This window comes from Natator depressus, chromosome 11 (assembly GCF_965152275.1).
Source record: "Natator depressus isolate rNatDep1 chromosome 11, rNatDep2.hap1, whole genome shotgun sequence".
Classification (NCBI taxonomy): domain Eukaryota; kingdom Metazoa; phylum Chordata; order Testudines; family Cheloniidae; genus Natator; species Natator depressus.
In genome coordinates, this window is record NC_134244.1 from 57,511,838 (window position 1) to 57,533,723 (window position 21,886).

Sequence of the window (21,886 nt, forward strand, 5' to 3'; positions counted from 1 at the left end):
TCTGCAATAAGTCCAGCTGCAACAGTAGTGAAGGTGAGGTCGTCTCTTGAAAATCATTACATGGACGTGAAAAGTAATGCTACCTGGTGTTGCTCCCGACAAGATGCCTCAAAACACTTGGAAACTATAGTAGATTGCAGCTTTAGTGCTCAGACCATTGAAGAGTCAGTCAGCATAAGTTCTGCTTTATGTAATGTAATTGCTATGTTAGGTGTCAGGGAAAATGTTTCAATTTATGACAAGAAGGTGACTACACAGATATCGCCGCTCATTCTTATTACCTAGAGCTGCTAGGCTGCAGGAAGATTGAAAAATGTGTTCGCATCAGGGCTGCCATGCACTGAATGTGGGCTACAGCTTGTGAGACTAGTGGCTGAAAGCGCTTAGTACCACTGAAATAATGTGCATGAAACAAAGGACGTCCAAGTTTAATAGACATAAAAGGGGAAAGGGAAAGGGAAGCCAAGAGTGGGAGACCCCCTTTATCAATCAATTTAACTGGACAGTTTTCTACCCATGTGGGTTTTGATATTCTAGTTTCCTAACTTGACTTTATGTTGAATCAAAAAATAATAATAAAAACTAAAAGCAACAACAAATAAAAGGCATAAATGTATAAATTTTAAGAACTGAAACAGAGAACAAGTAAATAAACTCCACAGTAAAACGTGGTTCATAGTATGAATTCCATACATCAAATCTCAAAATGCTATTTTTTAATCAAGACCTCATTAACGGACAAGTCTTCTATGCACTGAATTTCAGTTTTACTCATTTTGAATTCCGTGAAAATTCATCTGTTCACTACAGAAAGGGCAGTCTGAATAATGGAACGTGCTATATCGTTTTAAGTGTGCACTGTGTTTTAAAGTACTTTAACATAGTAGTTGTTTTTAAGGTGCCCTGATTTTTTTTTCCATTTTCTCTTTTCTTTTTTTGGCAGTGTTGATTTATGTCTTTAAATACATACCTCAAAAATTACCCATCAAGTTGCCAGATAGGAAGCCATATAATAACAATAATAAAAAAAAAATCAGGGATAAACATAGAAAATAAATAGGAATTCAAAAATAGTCACCACACCCTGAGAGCAGGCGGCAGTTATCAAAAAGCCAAAGCAACTCATTGTGAAGTGGTTTTAATACATAAACAAGTTTCATCTTTAAAGAACTCATTTCACAGTCTATACTTTCGGATTGTAAAGTTCTGTCCCATGCAATTTTATATATATATATATATATATATATATATATATATATACACACACACACACATACACACACACACACACACACACACAGAGCTGTAAATTTTTCTTCATTGATTTCATAGGTCTTTTTCTTCCTGTTAACTTGCTAGATGTCCCTTTCATAAGTGCAAGATTAAAACAGGCATAATCCTATGTGATTACAACTATTATCTCAGTCAAAAGTAAAAGTGTAACACTCAAGTGTCTGTGTCAAGGCGATGTTTGATTGGATGATGCTGAATTCATTCAGTTTGCACATGGATCGTGTGCAACATAAACAACAAAAAATGCAAAAAGAGAAAAAAAACAAATTAATACAAATAAACAGAAAATCCTGGGATCAATGTATTGCTTTCTGTATCATGGGCTCACATTATCTCTGGTCAATTTCTGAAGGAGTTGCCTTGCTTTTGTCAGGATTTTCCTCTTCAGTTTCCACTTTGTACATTTCCTCGGAGCCTTCTTCACTGTCATTCTCCTCCGACTCAGTCAGCAGCTCCTCATCTTTGTACTCTGCCACATCAACCACTGTTCCCAAATGCTCTTTTAGCTTCCCATGGTGTTTTACATGGTAACGTTGGTTCTGGAAGAATTTGATAATCGTGTGTTTGGGCAGATCCAGCTGAGCAGACAGAGTGTGAATGGCCTCCTGGTCAGGATACAGGCCTACATCATGGATAAAACTTTGAAGGATGCCTAAAGCTTCCAAGGATATCTTGGTGCGGGATCTTGGCTTTTTGGCACAACTGTCCTCAGCAGGTGGGGGTGGGACCTCTTCTCTTGGAGGTGTGTTTTCCTTTGCAGGCTGGGACTGCTGTCTATGCAGGACCTATATAATTAAACATACACACATATTCAATGAACTTTCTGCACAATTCAAAAATGTGGCCAGCCCTCTGGTTAAAAAGGCCACTTGATATATGCAGCAGTTGGACAGAATTTACATGAGGTTTTATTTTACCCTTTAGTATACAGACGTACTTGTGAAATTTTATTCTCCATTCCCTTTCTTCTCCACAAAGCAACTGCACCGTAAATGCAGATACCGAAGGACAAAATATGAAAGCCCAAGTAAAATGGCCAGAGCTAGAAATTAAGTTGGGGGTCATTGTAGGCCAGTGGACATGGGAGTCGACTGGGATTCAGGATAGCTTGGTTCTACCCCCAGCAGATTAAATTCCCCTCTGCCACAGATGGTCTGTGTGACCTTGGGCAAGTCACTTCACCCTTTTGTATCCCTCTTTCCCCTCTTACTCTTTGTCCCACTTATTTAGATAGTAAAGTCTTTGGGACAGAGACTGTCTCTCAGTATGTGTTTGTACAGTGCCTATCACAAGAGGATTTGATCTTGGTTTACATGCTACCGCATAACAAACAATAGGATTTGGAACAAAACCTATGAGAATTGCTTTTAGACCAAGACTTATATAATGACATTTTTCAGACAGATGTGGCAATATTTTCCTTTTTTTAAACGTAGTGAAACTTGTCTTAACCCAGTGATGCTCAGACTGAGGCTCACGAGCCACAAGTGACGCTTTAATGGGTCTCTGGAGGCTCTTTGCAGCACATGATATTAAAACACTGTGATTTCATTATTAACCAATCTAAGTTATTAACCAATCAGGATGCTTTAACTATGTTATTATGTTATCAACTACAGATGGTTAATAATACTTGGCCAGTCATTTTGCTGTGAGAATTTTATATATATATATATACACATATATACACAAACACACAAAGAGAGAGAGAGAGAGATTGGGGGTAATGATGATTGCTAATTTGGCTCCTGAATCACTGAGGTCTGAGTATCACTGTCTTAAACACTTGCCTCTCTTTTTAGGCAGCTGGAGTTTTGTCCCTATCACTCAAGGGACAGACAAACTTCAGCTGCTTAAAAAGAGATGGCCTTGAAGTGAAGGAGGGGTAGTGTTGTAACCAGAATGGCTAGGGGAGAGGTTCTCAAACTGTGGTCCGTGAGCTCCATGCAGGTGGTCCGCAGATAGTTCCCTCTGAGGTGCATGCCTGGGTGGCCTCACACAAGAGAATGAAAGGCCACCCAACTAGTCAGTGGAGCCGCGCAGGTGTGGCTTTGCTAATTAGGTGCCTGGACCCTGGAGAAGATGCACGTGTAAGGTGAGGTGGTGGTCTTGGGAGAAATAGGGGGTAAGTGAGAGGGGGCAGTGGGGTGAGAAGAGGGGCTGCAGCGGCCAAAGAAAGAGGTGACTTTCCCCAGCTCCAGGGCTGTGGCTGCTGGGAAGAGACGGCCCTCCTTCCCAGCCCCAGCTCTGTGGCTGCTGTAGCAGGGAGAGACCCCCCTCCTTCCTAGCCCCAGCTCGGGGGCTGCTGCAGCTGGGGAGAAAGGGCACATCCATCGCATTAGAAAGGTAAGACTACTGATATTAAAATATGAATTGTGTGCTTTTATTTGTAGAACAAAATTTTTTAAAATTATTATTAAGTTTTTTTTTGTATTGCGCTTTTATCCAAAGCACTTTAGAATAGTTAGCTAATGGTACAAACAACATTTCGAGAGATCATGAAGTGGTCCGCCGAGACCCTCAGCAATTTTCAAATAGTCTGTGGGGAAAAAAAAAAAAAGCTTGAGAACCACTGGGCTAGGGGATACTCTTGGGAAAGTCTCTGAAGATAAGAAGTTGCCTTGTGAAGGGTGTCCTTTGAGCAGGTTTCACTACGCTAGGTCTGTATTAATTTTTTTTTAACTTAGGAGCCTTGAGTTCAAATAATTAATTTTCCTGCATTCTAAGGAAGCCTCTGGACAAACACAGTCTTTGACCCTCTAAAGGGTTTTCACCAGTATTATAATATCTACTTTTTGGAGGTAGGTTTAAAGAAAGCATCTGTAATTCCTATGGAATCCTAACAGCCATTTATAATTACTCAGAAAGGGCTTTACTCAGCCATTACCTCAGGTAAAACTTCCATTGAATTGTTAGGACTATATCGGAGTTACAGATGCTTTCTGTACAGCAAAGTCCATAAAGGAGATATTACTGGCAAGCAAAAAAAACAAAACAAAAAAACAAAAACAAACAAAGAAAAAACCACCACCACAGGATTGAAGGCTGCCTTTGTCCAGAGGTTTCTTCAGAATGCAGGGAAATACTGATCAGAACTCAAAACTACCAAGCTAACAAATTTAATATGGACCTGATATTTCACAAAATAAGAGGAAATCTTGTTTCCCCACTTGAAAAGTATCCTTCAAGTCTTTGCTTTAAATATTCAAAACATCTTGCATGTACAGTATTGTTAAAATCAACCCTACATTCAAATGGTTTAGAAGAACTAAAATGATAGAAACTTGTTCAGGGCTCAGACTGAATTGTATATTAAAGGTAGCTATTCTCCCTGAGAAAGCCAGGATATAGCACATACACACACACTGAGCAGAACCTTGCTAATTCAAACTAATACTGGAAGAGACGGATCCATTGTGGATTGCCAAATCAAGCGTACAAGAAAACAAATATTAAGGTATCTGCATCAGAGTGACCTTTATTCATTGTCCATCCATGCCAGAAGAAAGACACGAGGCCATAGATATGGTTTAATTAGGCTACAACTTTATTCACATATAATATCTGGGAGTACTCGGCAACAAATTGTACAATGCAGGAAGGAGGGGGTCGTCTCCCTACTGTTCAAGATGTAGGTGCCCTAAACCCTCTTCCTCAGTCCCCCTTAAAGGGACCAAAAGAAGGAAGTGGGGTCAGCTCCCCACTGACAAGACATAGGAGCCCCAAGTTCCCCTGCTCAGCTCCCATAAAGGATGATTTCCTTCAAATCCTTTTCCAATCCATTTTATCAGATAACCGTATCCCTTCCATACTGAGTACCTGCACTGGACATCCGCCAAATATATGCCTACATAGAAGAATCATAGAAGATTAGGGTTGGAAGAGACCTCAGGAGGTCATCTAGTCCAACCCCCTGCTCAAAGCAGGACCAACACCAACTAAATCATCCCAGCCAGGGCTTTGTCAAGCCCGGCCTTAAAAACCTCTAGGGATGGAGATCCTACCACCTCCCTAGGTAACCCATTCCAGTGCTTCACCACCCTCCTAGTGAAATAGTGTTTCCTAATATCCAACCTAGACCTCCCCACTGCAACTTGAGACCATTGCTTCTTGTTCTGTCATCTGCCACCACTGAGAACAGCGAGCTCCATCTTCTTTGGAACGCCTCCCCTTCAGGTAGTTGAAGGCTGCTATCAAATCCCCCCTCACTCTTTTGTTCTGCAGACGAAACAAGCCCAGTCCCTCAGCCTCTCCTTGTAAGTCATGTGCCCCAGCCCCCTGATCATTTTCACTGTCCTCCACTGGACTCTCTCCAATTTGTCCACATCCTTTCTGTAGTGGGGGGCCCAAAACTAGATGCAACACTCCAGATGTGGCCTCACCAGTGCTGAATAGAGGGGAATAATCACTTCCCTAGATCTGCTGGCAATGCTCCTACTAATGCAGCCCAATATACCGTTAGCCTTCTTGGCAACAAGGGCACACTGCTGACTCATATCCAGCTTCTCATCCACTGTAACCCCCAGGCCCTTTTCTGCAGAACTGCTGCTTAGCCAGTCAGTCCCCAGCCTGTAGTGGTGCATGGGATTCTTCCATCCTAAGTGCAGGACTCTGCACTTCTCCTTGTTGAACCTCATCAGATTTCTTTTGGCCCAATCCTCCAATTTGTCTAGATCACTCTGGATTCTATCCCTACCTGCCAGCGTATCTACTTCTCCCCCCACATCTTACTGTCATCCACAAACTTGCTGAGGATGCAATCTATCCCATCATCCAGATCGTTAATAAAGATGTTGAACAAAACCAGCCCCAGGACCGACCCCTGGGGCACTCTGCTTAATACCGGCTGCCAACTAGACGTCGAGTCATTGATCACTACCCATTGAGCCCGACAATCTAGCCAGTTTTCTATCTACCATATAGTCCATTCATCCAATCCATACTTTTTTAACTTGCTGACCGTATCAAAAGCTTTGCTAAAGTTAAGATATATCACATCCACTGCTTTCCCCATATCCACAGAGCCAGTTATCTCATCATAGAAAGCAATCAGGTTGGTCAGGCATGACTTGACCCTGATGAATCCATGTTGACTGTTCCTGATCACTTTCCTCTCCTCCAAGTGCTTCAAAACGGTTTCCTTGAGGACCTGCTCCATGATTTTTCCAGGGATTGAGGTGAGGCTGACCGGTCCATAGTTCCCCGGGTTCTCCTCCTTCCCTTTTTTAAAAGATAGGCACTATATTTTCCTTTTTCCAATTGTCCGGGACCTCCCCTGATCCCACGAGTTTTCAAAGATAATGGCCAATAGCTCTGCAATCACATCAGCCAATTCCCTCAGCACCCTTGGATGCATTAGATCTGGACCCATGGACTTGTGCATGTCCATCTTTTCAAAATAGTCCTTAACCTGTTCTTTCACCACAGAGGGCTGCTCACCTCCTCCCCATACTGTGTTGCCCAGGACAGCAGTCTAGGAGCTGACCTTGTCTGTGAAGACCGAGGCAAAAAAAGCATTGAGTACTTTAGCTTTTTCCACATCATCTGCAACTAGGTTGCCTGCCCCATTCATTAAGGGTCCCACACTTTCCCTGAAAGTTGAAACATTATAATCACCCTACTGCCAGCTCGATCCAGGTAAAGAGGGTCTTTACTGGGCTACATGGGGTATAAATACACTCCACTCTTCTGGTCAGTAGGAAAGGCAACATAGTGTTCTTCTTCTAAACTGGCCCCAACTTCCTGCCCATCCCTGTAAACTTTTCCTCTTCTTCTCATTTGCTGTAAGGGAGACCTTTAAGGGGCAATGCCCCTTTTCTTCCAGCTAGCCGGACAAAGACCCACTCTCATAAAGGTTTCAGTGGGCACATTTTTTTTGGCCAAATGTCATGTTTTATTTATCATAACTCTTCAGACTACACTAATAAAAGTAAAAGTAATGCAGTCTCAGTAATACGACACCTCACAGCAATGTGCTGCTATTGAACTATTGCTGAAAAGTGAGTTGAGATTGGCACTTTCACATTTAGGGAAAGATTACGTTACCTTTACTCATTTTACTCCATGAGTTGTCCCACTGAAATCAACTGGGCTACTCGACAACTAAGGCTACTCACTATGACTCAAGGAGGCAGAATCTGGTGCTGAATTAGATTGGTTCTACTCTACCCACACATTCATATGTGTGTTTGTTTGAACAGACAGACAATCTGTATAGAGATTAAAAATCCATACAAAAATATGAACAATCAGCCCAGAAGATGCAAAAATCACATCTGTAATGATACAGTAACTGCTGGTGACGGAGAACTCTAATGCACTGAGCAATAAAGTAGTGGTAAAGCCTAAATAACGTCGACCAATTAAAATGAATGTTCCTGGCACTCTCGCTTCACCACTTTCAAATAACAGAAAGCTCATCTGGTCCATTGTGGCACGCTAGAATCAGCAGAAAAGTGAGAACTACAGTACTTCAACATCCTAATTGCATTAGGCATAAAAACACTAGGGCAGCCCCGTGGCAGGGCTGCCCTCCACAGTTAAAAGGCAGATGTCAGCACTGGTGAAATGCAGATTGGTACAGTTCTGACAGGACCCATCTACAGGGAGGAGTGTTCATTGAATGAACACAGTCAGTGTCAATGGATCAGAGTTCTATTTCTGTAAATACAAACACATGCAGTATCAGCGAAGTTGCATTAGTTAGAAAAAAAAAAAGACAATCAAAATGAAAAAGCTGCAGTTTCAGTTATGCCTGTCTCCTTTGGGGATTATATTTTGCTATGGATTTAAGACATTTTCATTATATTTTTAGATAATAATGGTATGGCCCAGCATATGTCCTCTCACAGACCATTCCTGAAGAGTCTCCAATAGTTGTGTACCGTGGCATTCTAAAACACAGAGCTGTCAACAGCAACACGTTTAACTACATAAACAAACTGGCAGCATGAACTTCAGAAAGCTGCATACTAGAAGCGTCAAGAAATATTGCTTATCACAACTTGGTCATCCGCTATTGTAGGTACAAAAGCATCCAGAAAGAGTATGAGTTACTCAGTTTGTTCGTGTTGGAATTGGAAGTGACTTTTTTTTTTTCATTCAATAAACAGCACGAGAAGTGATCCATCTGAAAAATGTTACAAGACTTCCAATCAAATATAATGATGAAAAAAAACTCAGCAGTACAGGATCAGCAGCAGTAAAAGGTTTAATTTGAAGAAAACGAAGGGATGCCTACAGCATCTTCAAAGCAATCAAATCACCAAAGAGAGGGCTGTGCAAAAGAAAGATAAATACAACGTAATTTTTTTTAACCCTTTCTGAGATGGAGCCACCTTCCTACCCTTCCCAGAAGGGAATATGCTGACCATGGCTTATTAGTACAATATATTAGAAAAAGGTTGAGTTTTGTCTGAATTAATATCTTCTTAAACAACAAAGTCTTAATTCTACTTTCAGTTACACCAATGTAAATCTACATTAACCCCATTGATTTCAGTGGGATTACTCTGAATTTAGACTGGTGTTAACAGCACATTATAGTGGTATTATTTGCATATATAAATACAGATACACACACTCTGCAATTCCTCCAAATACAAAACCGTTTATTATTTGTATCTCCTGATTAAATAGGTTATTAACCTATTTTGAATTAGTCAGAAGTTTGTATTTCTCTGGGAAACAGACCAGTGGTCAAGTTCTCTTATTTAAGTGAGAATTAACTTCATGTTTTGTAAACAACTCCTTTCGACAAGCTTCATAAAATGCACTAGTCGATTTCTGCTGTTCGATTATTTCATTTACTGTTCTGCACACTACATCGTCACAAAGGAAACTATATAGTTTATGGTAGTTCCAGTTCCAGAATTTAGGGTCACCATTTTTCTGATTTCCATGCAAAATTCCTATGGACGTTAATAGGTGTTCCGCATACCACATTATGTACTCTTGTATTTTTGATTAATGCTGTTCTGGCTCACTTACAGAATAGAAGCATCACTGCAGATTCTCTTTATAGCTAAAGCATGGGGTATGTGCATGTGTGTCTACACACGTGTACAGGTAGCAAGTGATAATCGGTAACCTGTCAAAGAAGAATATGCATGAAGTGTCTGCTGAGCTGTGGAGGGAGGGTACAGAGAAGAACGACACATGCAGCAAACACATTTTTTCAGAATAAAACTGGTTATCTGCTTGGTGGCAAGAGACACACACGTACTATACAGAGTCTGTTCCCACACACCTCTCTTCCCTGTCCCAGGAGCATGATGATGGCTCCCCATTACTTAGACATCTCCGCGGCCTGCTAGTCACTGAAGGATTCAGTTCAAGTTTGCCCCCTTTGTTTCTAAAACTCTCCACTGACTTGCTCCACGCTTGTCTCACAGGTCTCCTTTCCCCACTCTCCTCCTGCTCCTCTAGCACGGCTCTCCTCTGTCCCTACACACCAATGGTGGGTGAGTTTGTGTGAGAGCCTCCTTCTCTGCATCTTCTGGCCTCTGGAGCTGACTTCCTGTCTCCTTGCCCCTCACTACTTCTCCACCTACTTTCAAATCTAATTTGAAGATATATATCTCACTCATTACCCATAGGACTTACTTTTCTGTCCGTCCGATAGATTTAATTTTCGAGCTGTAAAAGCAGCATTACGCTCTAAGCCATTTTAGAAGGGACGTTGTCCGAAAGATGCCGTATGAAATAGAGCTTTATTCCCATGTACTCTAAACACACACAAACATTCACTTTTCATATATGAGCCACCGCCGACAGAAAACGTACAAAAAGCTAATACGATGGAAGTTGACTTAAAAAGATAGAGTGACTAGTCTTAAATCGCACAGTATTGAAATATGTTTTGAAGGCCACAATGAAAACCAGCTGGGAGCCATGTGTAAAATATAATGGTACATGCCTGCAGGGAAGGAAGTAAGATATTGAATGATTAAGTTTAGGAAAGTATATAATGTAGTATATCATTACGGGAGTGAGCTGGATTACTTGTCATAAGCTAAGGTTTTGTGGTCTTTTTAAAATCTAAAGCAAAGAAATATTGGGGTGGAGGAAGGGGCCACTGCTCTGTTTTACAGGTAGCCGCTCCCCATCTCCATTAAGATGATCTTGGATGAGAAAACAGGCTTCAGGTGAAAACTACCAGATGTAGGTCCCATAGAAACAAACCAAACTGGACAAAGTCCATTTAACTACAGTTCTCCATCAGCACAGAATTCAATTTTGTCTAGATTCATTACCTCATTGACATTCATTTCCACCCCACTCTCTCCCCATCTAGAGCTAAAGATGACAACATGGCCCCTCATTAAGGGAACATGTACTCTCCCACCCCCCAATAAGACAATTGAATAAATATATGTATGTGTTGCATTGTGCATTGAATGTCTGCCAGCTAGCTAAAGGTTAACAAAGCTTACTTTGTGAAAAACAGGTTTTGTTGCCTATATAACTGTCACAACTGATTAGAAACAGGAACCACATTTCTACATGATTTGTGTCATCAAAACTCCAAATTCTTTGTTTTACAATGTGGTTCAATTATTTCCTTCTTAGCAAAGAGAATTCGTCTGTGAGATCATTACTTCTAACACATTCTCTCAGAAACTGTTGAAGTTATTATAAGGTGTCCCCCCCTCATCTTCATCGCCATCCCTGTCACTATGCCATAAGATTACCTTCCCAAAAGAGAAGACAGTAAACTTCCTAAGTACAGGCTCTCTCTCTGCAGGGATTATATTGCCAAAAGTGACTCAGAGCAGCTGGAGGCTCTGAGGATGGCTTACCGTGGGCAGTATAAGTTCCCATAAAGCTACTGTAACATTAAGTCGGAGGTAGCAAAGATTCATTGGATCTTGCTTTCTCTTTTCTGAGAGGAAAGACTACCCCCGTTGGCAAGAGCCCTAACACTCCCTGGGCCAGGAAACAACCCGCACCCGGAATTTATCATACCATCCTAGACAACCAAAAATTGTAGTTGCATCAAGAACTCTTACGATGCCGATTATGGGGAATTTTAGTCTACTTGGGCCCATGAAACCCTAATGCTAGAGAGATACAAGAGATTACCAGAGCTTTACAAAACAGTGGAACACACACACTTAGACCAGTTACATACTGCATCCATTACAGACATTTGGGCCGGATCTTACTCCCATTAAAGTCAGTGGGATTTGTCACCAACTTCACTGAGAGCAGGACCAGGTCCTTCATGGGACTTTCAATTCACAACTTAACACACTAAGCATCCACTTCAGAACAGTTACTTTCCTTGGCCCTGATCCAAAGTTCACTGAAGTCAATGGAAAGACTCCCATTGAGTTCTGTGGGTTTTGGATTAGACTCCATCACCATTTGCAAGACTTAACTTTGCAATCAAAGGGTTCCCATGCTGCTCCGTCAGTGGCTACTTACCCTCACACCTCACAAGCAGGGTATCCCACTCCCCAAGACTTGGATTAACCCTTAGCATGCTAGCATTTACTATAACCAGCCAGCCAAAAGTCATGCCAAGGAAGATGTAGTATCTAGCTATGTTACATTAATCCATTGGAGACACATACAGATGTATACACACACAGCTCTGTATTTACATATCTTGCCCACAGACTGCGAAGAGTTAGCTTAAAACATTGTATTGTACAAGAATAGACCAGAACAAGACACTGCAGTAAACAAAACTACACACAAACAGGATTTCCAGTCGGGTCACACTGGCAAAAAGCATTAATTAGACAGAATTCCTGAGCTGAGACACTTTACAGGCTTCTAGGAATGTCTGCATGAGAAACTGTAATAGAAGTTACAATTTGTACCTGTGTTCATTTTTCCTTTTAAAGTAGTGGGGTGAGATTTTTTTTTTTTTTTGCTCTTGCAAAGTGTACTTATTTAGATAAATATTGCAGCCCTAGTTACAGCCCCAAATGAAGTATTTTCTTTGAGTTCATTCACGTGTCTGTTATTTTACATCTTGACACCATAAAGCAGTGTTAAAGGCTGTGGTTTAGTTCCGTTGCTTTTCTTGGATTATACAGTATCCTAAGGTCAAAAGTCAGGAAAATCCAAACTGTTATTAAAAAAAAAAAAAGTATCTATGAAGTGATGACAAATTGCAGACTACAGGTGTTAGATTACATTTTGACTTCAGGCAGGTTTAATATACTTTGGTTTCCTTTTACAATTGCTCCTAGCAGGTACTGTTATGGGTAAGGGATTTTAAAAAAAAAGTGGTGTTCAATAAAAGAAGACCATGTCAAAAGAAATCAATATGAGCGTGCAAAATGGTAGGAAGTCTGACATGGATATATATGTTCACTTTCATCTAGTTTTAGTCTGAGCTTCCTTTAATATTATAACCAAAATGCTAGTGGCATTTCTCGTGGGTTTTTTTTTTAAATGCAGTTTAATAATTGCTTCACAAGAGTAAACATCAGCACCAAAGATAATCGTACAATTTGTGATATATAATGCAACTCCTTCTATCAGGGCCCAAATAAATCTTTATGGGTTAGTTGGTTAAAATGATCTTTAAACCAACAGCCCTAATTCTTCTTTGCAGCTGCAAAGAGACAGCAGCTAATTTGAAAAATAAATAAATAACATGGCCACACAGCCCTTCCATATCACTTTTCATCTGCAACATATTAATTCTCTGAGTTAGGTGGACAGGGAAAAATGGGCTCCGCAAGGAACCCAAACTCAAGTACAAGCCCAGTTTCTAAATGGGAATGAGGAACTCGTTGAGTGCAATTCATTTCAACAGCTTCCCAGCATACATTCCATATGCTTCCTTTTGCTTTATGGCAGTCATGTTGCTTAAGGGCAAGAAATAAACAGTGATCGAAAAAAAGGGCAAGAGACAGAACAAACACCGAGCTTCTGAAACAAGGGATCGATCCTGCAATCATTGTGCACCCAACAGGTTCCCGAAGACAAGAAATGAAGGACTGTTGTGGTATTCTTAATTTTTTTTTTTATTAGAGCAGCAACAAACTTTAATTGCATTTATAGATAAGGGAGACAAAGGAGTGAACTGTTCCATCCCCCTTAAAAAACTATGAGTTGGAAAAAAGTCCAGTAGTGTACTGCATTTGCCATCACATCAGAAGTGATAAGTGTAAAGTGTTAGTAAAATTCAATTAATCTCGTTGACTTAAAAAAAAAAGAAAGGTATACTCTCCCCTCCTAGCACACATTGCTCCCATTAATGCTAATAGGGGCTTAGCATGCATCAAAGAGCAAATACACCACAAAACATTTTTAAAAGCTATCATCACTGGAGATAAAATATAAATTGCAGCCTGATTACACTGTGCTGCTAAGAGGCTACATGTGTGATATGACTCACAGTGACAACTGGGGATGACCAGATAACATTTGGACAGGTCTATGGTTACTATAAAAAACATCTGGGCATGGGAATTTTTTTAAAACATAGAATTACTGTCTTCACAGTTGTTTGAAGAATGTTTACAAATCAGTCTTAAAAAAGAGAAAAATTTCTGCCATTACTTTACCACAATCATGACCTTATTTTCCAATAATGCGTGGCTTATTTCCCCTTCCTGATCTAGGTTAATAGACAGCACGTGGCTGCACAACAGTTACTATTTTGCCAGTATAATGTTTTAAAAAATTACAACCCTGAACACGCTAAGTAATTCATGGGTGTCTGGAAGGGGTGACTTTTCCTCTGGAACACTAACTAAGCTCTTCACACAAAAACACAGAGAAAACTTTCATTGCTGTGCAGTGCATGGGAATTAGCTGATTTTATAGTCGAACATAAATGAGCTCAAGCTGATGATCCCTGGATTAGCTCTGAATTTCCCAACTCTTTCTGGTTTAAGCCAGATCCTTAGGTTTATTGTATCGTAGTTTTACGTGAAAGAGAATACACTCCTCTCCAATATCTAGCTGCACTACGAGAATTTTATAAACAACATTGTTTACCCAACAGGCGGAGCCGTCACATACCTACTATGTGGATACGTACTATGTGGAAAACAGGCCAGATTCACTCCAGCTTCTGCTGGTGAAAACCAGGCTGCAGGGTCTCTGATGGCAGAAAGGCCTGATTATGGATGTGGGTTGTAGCACAGGTTGGCTACAATCTCTCATTCGAAAGAGGGTGAAGGAATCAGCCCAAAAAGTGGGCGGCAGAGGCAGGGGCCACTGCAGCTTGTGGATGCGCTCTGTTCTCTGCACGTGTCTCAGCCAGCAGGGCTCTGATGGCTCCCTGGTGCAGCGAAGGCAGCCCCTTTTCCTATTGTAACTTGTGAAGGGATTTAAAGATGAAAATACTGCCTTACTCAGCCACCAGTAATGAGTCATCCTTAAAGTGCAGTGGCACATGGAGATACACCTGGTCATTTGCCACCAGCTGGAGTGACTAGCCCAATAGATGAACACTCTAAATACCTAAGCCTCTTGAGTCTGAGAACTTGGCCTCGAAACCTCTGAGGTGACAGCTTTCTATCAAGATTTCTGGCATTTCCTGCTTCCGATTAGATTGCAGATATTGTGAGAACAGCCTACACGTAAAGTGGAGAGAAGAACCGAGAAGCAATTGCAGGAGGGGAGCAACACTGCTCTCTTCTCTCCGTCTCAGGTATCTTTGGGGTGCCCATCATCACAGCATCTAAATTGCCACCAATGTCAGGCTTGGGCTCCTTCTGATCTCTGGTACAGCAGGACTTACACAATAAAGGGCCCTTCGCTGAGAATGGCCCATCTCTGGCTCTTGGGGGCTGCATTCTGGGCACTACTGACTACCAACTAATGCAAGCGGAGGTGTCAAATGAAGAGGCTGCCTCAGAGGCATCCAGACACCATCTCATTGAGGGCCATAACAATTCTAGACGAAGGCTTTGAGCTGGCTCCAGAAGCTAACAGGAAGTCACTAGAAAATGCAAAACATGAGTCGAGTGGTTCTGGGGATGTTTTCCTGCTCAAGAGGCAAGCTGCTGCATTCTGTATAAGCTGTAGCGTCTGTGCCGATCCACCCTCAAGCACAGAGAGAGGGAGCTGCAATAGTCAAGTCTGAAGGTGAGAAATGCTTGGATTGCTGGAGCCAGAACCTCCTTCAAGAGGAAGGATCAATGTTTCCTGCCTAGCTGGAGGTGGGCGATGGCATTTTGGGGCACTACTGTACTTAGAGTCCTTCCATCTGAATTTGGTTAGGGTGCGGTTCAAGTTTTTGGCAAAGACTTGGGTTGGTTCTTATTTTATCCAAAGCAATTCGCCCATCCCTAATTGAAAGCTGGCAAAACCATCATATTGAATAACAGAGCCACTTTTTCAGTCAAAGTCATCCAAAAATGCATCTAAACTTTTGACATATTTTTGGTACGTTCTGTATCTCAAAAAGTTACCACTCCATGCATTTTCTTCTTTATCCTAAACATCATAAAGGATTTGCCGTTAGCCTGCAGGGAGAACTTTCCTGCCAAATTCCAGCCGAGAGCAAAGTTTAAGGTCAAGTTATAAACCCCATAACTATGGTGGCACAAATGGCGCCACTATAATCATGCAGTTTTCCAGCTACTTAGATTAAGAAGAGGGTTTTGAATTATTTAAAGGGAGGATATGTTTGGATTAGACATTTTATTCCGGTGGGTAATTATTTGTCCCATCAAACTGTTTTAGTCCTCACCCATGGCTATTTGGGGTTCCAAGAATACCCAACTGTTCTGTTAATTTTTACACTCAGAAGTCAGAAAAACCTGCCTCTTATGGTTAGTGAAAATAGTAGATTCGTGCTGATAAAACACTATTCAGCATGTTTTTGCTTTCTAGACGTAACCACCAATGCACTTAATAACAGGACTTGAGCAAACTATACTGTGTGAATCAAACACATAAAAGTAGAAATATTCCTTTTTTTAGAATGCCAGTCTTAAACACCACATTATAATCAACTGCCATGGCAAAAGGCAAAATAGCCACCATTACCACACACACAACTGGCATAATACGCTTTATTATACCCTTAGCTTAAAATTGGGTAAATAAAGTCAAATGATCAAAGTGGTGAGTTCTCCAGGGACTATGAGACAGAAGACAGTAGATTTTTGGGAATTATAACAAAGATCCTTTGTCTTTGCGTTTCACTCTTGAAACGGTGTGGAAGTCTTGAAAACACTGGACGATTATCTGATTTTGCTAGTCTTGTTTCAATTGCCATTTTTCACTGGACACTAATTATGACCAGTACTAGTTTTCCTATAGTAGGTGACGGATGTTGTAAATTGCAAGCTGTAAGGAAATGTTTCCTACATTGTTTGCACTTGTGCAATACTGGCAGTACAGATGTTTTCTGTTCAGAAAATTAGGCACAAATGCAATTGAAAAATAAAATGCACTTCATTCTTTTTGATTAAAAAATTGAAACAATTCAGGGTAGATGTGGATGGCTGATGCAAAGGCAGGTAAAGTATTCAAAGGCATGTAAGTACAACGACAACAGTCTTGTGGTTAAAGCACTGAACTGGGACTCATGACATTTGGGTTCAATTCCCAGATCTCCCACAGACTTCCCTGGGCACGTCACTTAACCAGTGGGCTTCTGTTCCCAACCTATACAATGGAGCTACTAATTCCTTCAAACAGGAATTAATTCAGGGAAGGCTTGTGTCATGTAGCAGGCCAGACTAGATTATCACAATGCTCCCTTCTGGCCTCATAATCTAAGAAATTACTAATGGTTTGAACAAGCGACTGGAAGTCGTGACCTCCGAGTTCTAGTCCAGATCTGTCACTGACTCGTTTGGAGAAGACAACTGACCATTCTGTGCCCCAGTTTACTTACTACATGTGATCTTACCTACATTACAGGGATACAGTGAGGCTTAACGGAGGTTTGCAGAGATCCCTGTAAGAGGAGCCTTAGATTTGCACTATAATTGCAAGATCCTTTATTTACATCATTTTGTACCACCAAGAAATGGAAGTTTATGGCAAGAGGATCTAGTCTTCCACTGTGCTACCCCTATAACTCCTGTTGACATGCATAAGGGCTGTGTGCCTGCACAAATGGAAGAACTGACCCAAAAGAATAAGAAATAATGTCGTTTATAAAAGGAACTTAATATATACGTCTTCCATGTGGGAATCCTTCAGTCCATGCAGCACTGATAATCAGTTCGCTTAGAAGTACTGATGAAACTAGGAAGTTACTTAAAACATCTTCAGACCAGCAGCTTCTCAGAGTTAAATGCATATATGTTGCTGTTACTTGCCCAAGGGTAAAGCATGTATCTTGCAACCTGTACACTGGCTCTGTGGCATTTCACCATGATTTTGTTCCCTCGCCCACCAAAAACAGTTCGAGCATAAATCAAAACTACTATAATCAGTTCTAACACTCCAGGAAAGGGGCTCATCTTCTTCCATCATTCTTCCTTACCCCTCCTATAAGCCTGAAACCAGGAAATTTACAAACTTGTTCTGCTTTAAGCAACCCAGGCATTTATAGGCAGCACCCAAGAAAGCCCTGCTATAGAGAGATATAGGTCCTAATTCTGATCTCACTTACACCAGGGTAAATCAGGAGTAACTCCTCTTAAATCAGTGGTGTTTCACTAGTGTAAAGCCAGTGTGAGAACAGAATCCGGCCTCTAGAGTGGCATCAAGAGGTTTTCGCTAAGCAAATGGGCAAAGAAGCCAGCCAAAGGAATGAATCAAAACCAAGGGAAAATTATAGTTTAAAAACAATAGTACTCCTCTCAGCAAAGGAAAAGCTTGAAGTGCATAAGTGGCTAAAAACATAATCAAAGCAAGATCTAGAGACAAAAAAAGTCTCTTGATTGAATGAAATGTAAATTAACCTGGCCCTGCTACAAAAGCTTCCAGGGGAGACTAGAGTAGTCATTGTCCTGAAGAGACCCAAACCAGTTTGCCTCAAACCAGGACTGCAGCCGTTCACTTACATGCGATCTCACATGAGGAACGCACACACTTTGGAAGTCGAGAGTTGGAGAAAAAACCACTGCAGAGCTTCCAACCGAATTTTCCACGCAGCCTTCCTCCCCAAATGAGCAGATGGTTTACAGTTCGTCAGGGTCAGAAAATGCCCTTGTGGCTTGCTTCCTGCCTGCCTGCCTTTGTAGCTTATCTAGATCTTATCAAGATACACAGTCGAAAAAAATTAGAGAAGCTAAGTACAGAAATTAGAGAAACTAAATACAAACCAAGACCCGTTTTGCACTTGTAAAGACCAGCACACAAATCAGTGTTCAATGCTCACCTGTAAAACACATGGGGTATGATTCTGAGAGGCGCTGAGTGACGTTTTAATGAAATCATTGGGAGCTGTGGTGCTTAGCACCTAGGAAAGGCTGGCCAATTATTTTTAATATGCTCATATACAGAGGTACCAGAACAATGCCTAATTTATGTAATGTGCTTTGAAGAAATCCGACCCTGGTTAGACTCTGTTTTCTTTAACTCTCTTGATCCCAGACGGCTACTTTACCTTGCTTATCAACTAAATGAAAGGTCCAATTCTGTATCCTTACTCCTTATTAACTCATGAAATGTTTCCACTGAAGTCAATGGGAGTTTTGCCTGAGTGAGGAATGCAGGATCTAGCCCTAAGCCCCTTAATGACCAATCTTGTAATAACAGAACCTTTCTCGCATCTGCAATACCCGGCTACAGAAGAGCATACTCAAAAGGGTCCTAAGCGTGCAAAACACTGTTCAAAAAGCTTCAGGAAAAAGAAAATTATTAGTATAGTTCCAATGCCCCATATTGGAGCAATGCAAAAAACCCATTGTCCAAGCCAATGTACGAAAAAGGATCATGAGATTAAAATCTGAAAACCATATTGGTTCTTCTAGTTCTAAGGTAAAGACAGTACTTCCTACAGGAAATCTCTGAGGTCAACCAGCAATTAACTGAAAGGTTCTGATTGAATATGCTATTGACTGCTCTCACATCAGACAGCTTCCTGTTTATTATACCTTATGGGCTGTCTAGGTGCCAAGACATTAAACTGTCAATAATCTATTAATACTGAACTACTCCCTCCCTTCTCCTCCCCTCCCGCCCATGCAAATGCTCTCAGGCTAAGGAAGTGTACTAAAAATATGCAAATTTTAAAACTGGAATGAAAATTAGTTCTTTAGGTTATTTCTTTATTTTGCTCCGGCTTAAATGTACAGCAATGTTCATAAACAATATGATATACAGTCTATAGCTACACAGAAAAAATGTATTAAAAAAAAAGTCCCAGACATGATCGGGACCATATCCTGAAATCTGGCTTTCCTTTCCCAGCCATCTTAAACAGTTGAAGTTAAATTTAATTAACAATTTAAAATGAGGAGACAGAAGTTATTTAAAGAGAGGCCTACAGGTCCTTAACATTCAGTGTCTGGGAAACAGTTGTATGTAAAAAAAAGTTTTAATGAATTTAATAGAGAAAAGCACTTTAATTAAATGCTGTCAAAGAGGATTGTATTAATGACTGCACACAAAGGAATTTAAAGCAAGCCAAGTATATTTAGCAAATAGGAACTGGGCTTTCGAAGGCTGTAACTATTTATGTTTCCACAGTTGCAATGCATCTAGAAGATCGCAGTGCCAAGTGAAACCAGTTATGTTATTAGATATGATTTTATTTATTATGGATTATTAAAATTTCAAATGCCACAGGGAAAACATTTATTTCACTTCCAAAATGAAACAAAAATATTTCCTGCTTCTTCAGTACGAGGAAAATAGGCGAGGAAGTAAATAATAAATAGTAATAATAACTTAGCACTTAACTAGTGAAGGGCTGTCCATACACATCTTTTAAGGGATGCATTAAAACTTGGAATTTGAGCATGTCAGCTTCTTTCTTATACAATTGGATAGATTCACAGTTCTTCTAACTGTAGTATCTCATAATGCAAAGGAAGTAGAGTAACTAATTCATACCCTTTTACAGCCATATTTCCACTATATTAACAAAGTGGATTTTTGTAATATATTGAATATCTGAAAGTGAAAAACTGTAGCAAATAGGTACCAGGTTTTCCTGAAAGCATGAAGGCAACCAGGCTGCCATATTTTTCTACATCTGAAGCAAGGTCAGGAAGGTTGAAATTTCCAAACCAAACTAGGAGATTTAGCCACCCAACTCCCAATAAAATCAATGACAGCTGTGTGGCTATATCACCTAGTTAAGTTAGTGCCATTTCAGACTACTTCTGCAGAATGCCCCACAGTGTGAATGAAATTTGGGGCATGGATGAAGGAGTTCTGTCTCCTCCTACTAGCCCCTTAAACTCTGGATTCAGGAAAAACACATAATATGGGCACGGCTTAATTAAGCAGACACACAAGAAAAAGCAGAGACCCAATGCAGAAAACAGAGACAGCCACAACCAGAAACCCCAATGGGTGTCAACATGATTTTCTACCATGTGGGTACAAAGGTAATTATCAAAGATACCGTCCTGGGGTTATTCACGATAAACTACTGGAAACTGGGGGCTGTCTTTTGGTCTTAACTATGTCTATGAAACCCAAACAAATGTGAAGATTTTCCACATCTTTCTTGCCAAATGAGTGAAACTGTGTGTGTGTTTTGTTTCTCTTTTCCCAGAAATGGCAAGTGATTTTGGATACTCACATTTTTGGGTACCCAATCTGAGATACCTTGTAGAGGTTTGGGTTTTTATTGGAAGGTGGGTGTTCAGCTTGTCCTGAAAGTCAGGAGGTGTCTCAAAACCCCAAAACTGAGGAACTCCATATCGATAGTTACTTTCAAAAATGTAGGTCACATTATATTTATACATATACACATATCTATACACACAGGCTACATAATATTTCTACACACACACACACACACACACACACTCTCACAGAGAGAGAGAGAGAGGCCACATTTATATATACACACACAAGCTTATAATTCAAAACATGAGGAAGGGGGGGAAAGCGTTTGAAAAGAGGCAGAAGTTGGGCACGTACTTCCTTTTAAGGACGATAAGAATGATCAGAAATGGAGACTTTCAGCTTTCTAAATAAATTAACTAATTATTTTTAAAGTGTTTTATTAAAGTCATGTGTTTGATCTGGGTTTATAACGTAGCCTTTGTTGTTCTACAGCTAGGGATCTAGCAGGCAGCTTCACTCTCCCGTTTGTGCTAAGATATTTTGGACTATTCTTTGAAATACTGTAAATGTAGATGAATGTAAGAAAAAAAATATGTGCTACTGTACGTCTACATATTCTGTGTAAGAATTGTGTATGTACAAAAAACAGTTCCAGTTTTGATATGTACATATACAAAAACAAGCTATACAAACATATTGTATACATCAGCAAAAAGTCTCCCCCTGCGATGTGTGCATATTTGTGTATGAGCCACTATGAAGGAAGTAGGAGCCTTAATCAATGGAGAGGAAGAATGGCCCAGTGTTAGAGCACCGGCCTGGGGCTCTGGAAACCTAGGTTTAATTCCCTGCTGCATCACAGACTTCCTATGTGATCTTGACCATCTCTCCATGCCTCAGTTCCCCATCTGCAAAACTGGGATAATAGCACTTCCCTATGTCACAGGGGTGCTGTGAGGATTAATAC

At 40.6% G+C, this 21,886-nt stretch overlaps 1 protein-coding gene across 4 annotated transcripts in view; it reads right to left on the bottom strand.

Moving 5' to 3' along the window:
* Nucleotides 1–1,303: 1,303 nt before the first annotated feature.
* SATB2 (SATB homeobox 2) overlaps nucleotides 1,304–21,886 on the bottom strand; it is a 165,690-nt gene continuing 145,107 nt past the window's right edge. For 3 of the 4 annotated variants that reach the window (XM_074967856.1, XM_074967855.1, XM_074967857.1), the window contains one exon: nucleotides 1,305–2,078. In XM_074967856.1, the coding sequence (XP_074823957.1) occupies nucleotides 1,623–2,078 (456 nt within the window). In that variant the 3' untranslated portion in view covers nucleotides 1,305–1,622. Of the gene's footprint in view, nucleotides 2,079–21,886 lie in introns of all 4 variants that reach the window. The other variant, XM_074967861.1, reaches the window with a different exon arrangement.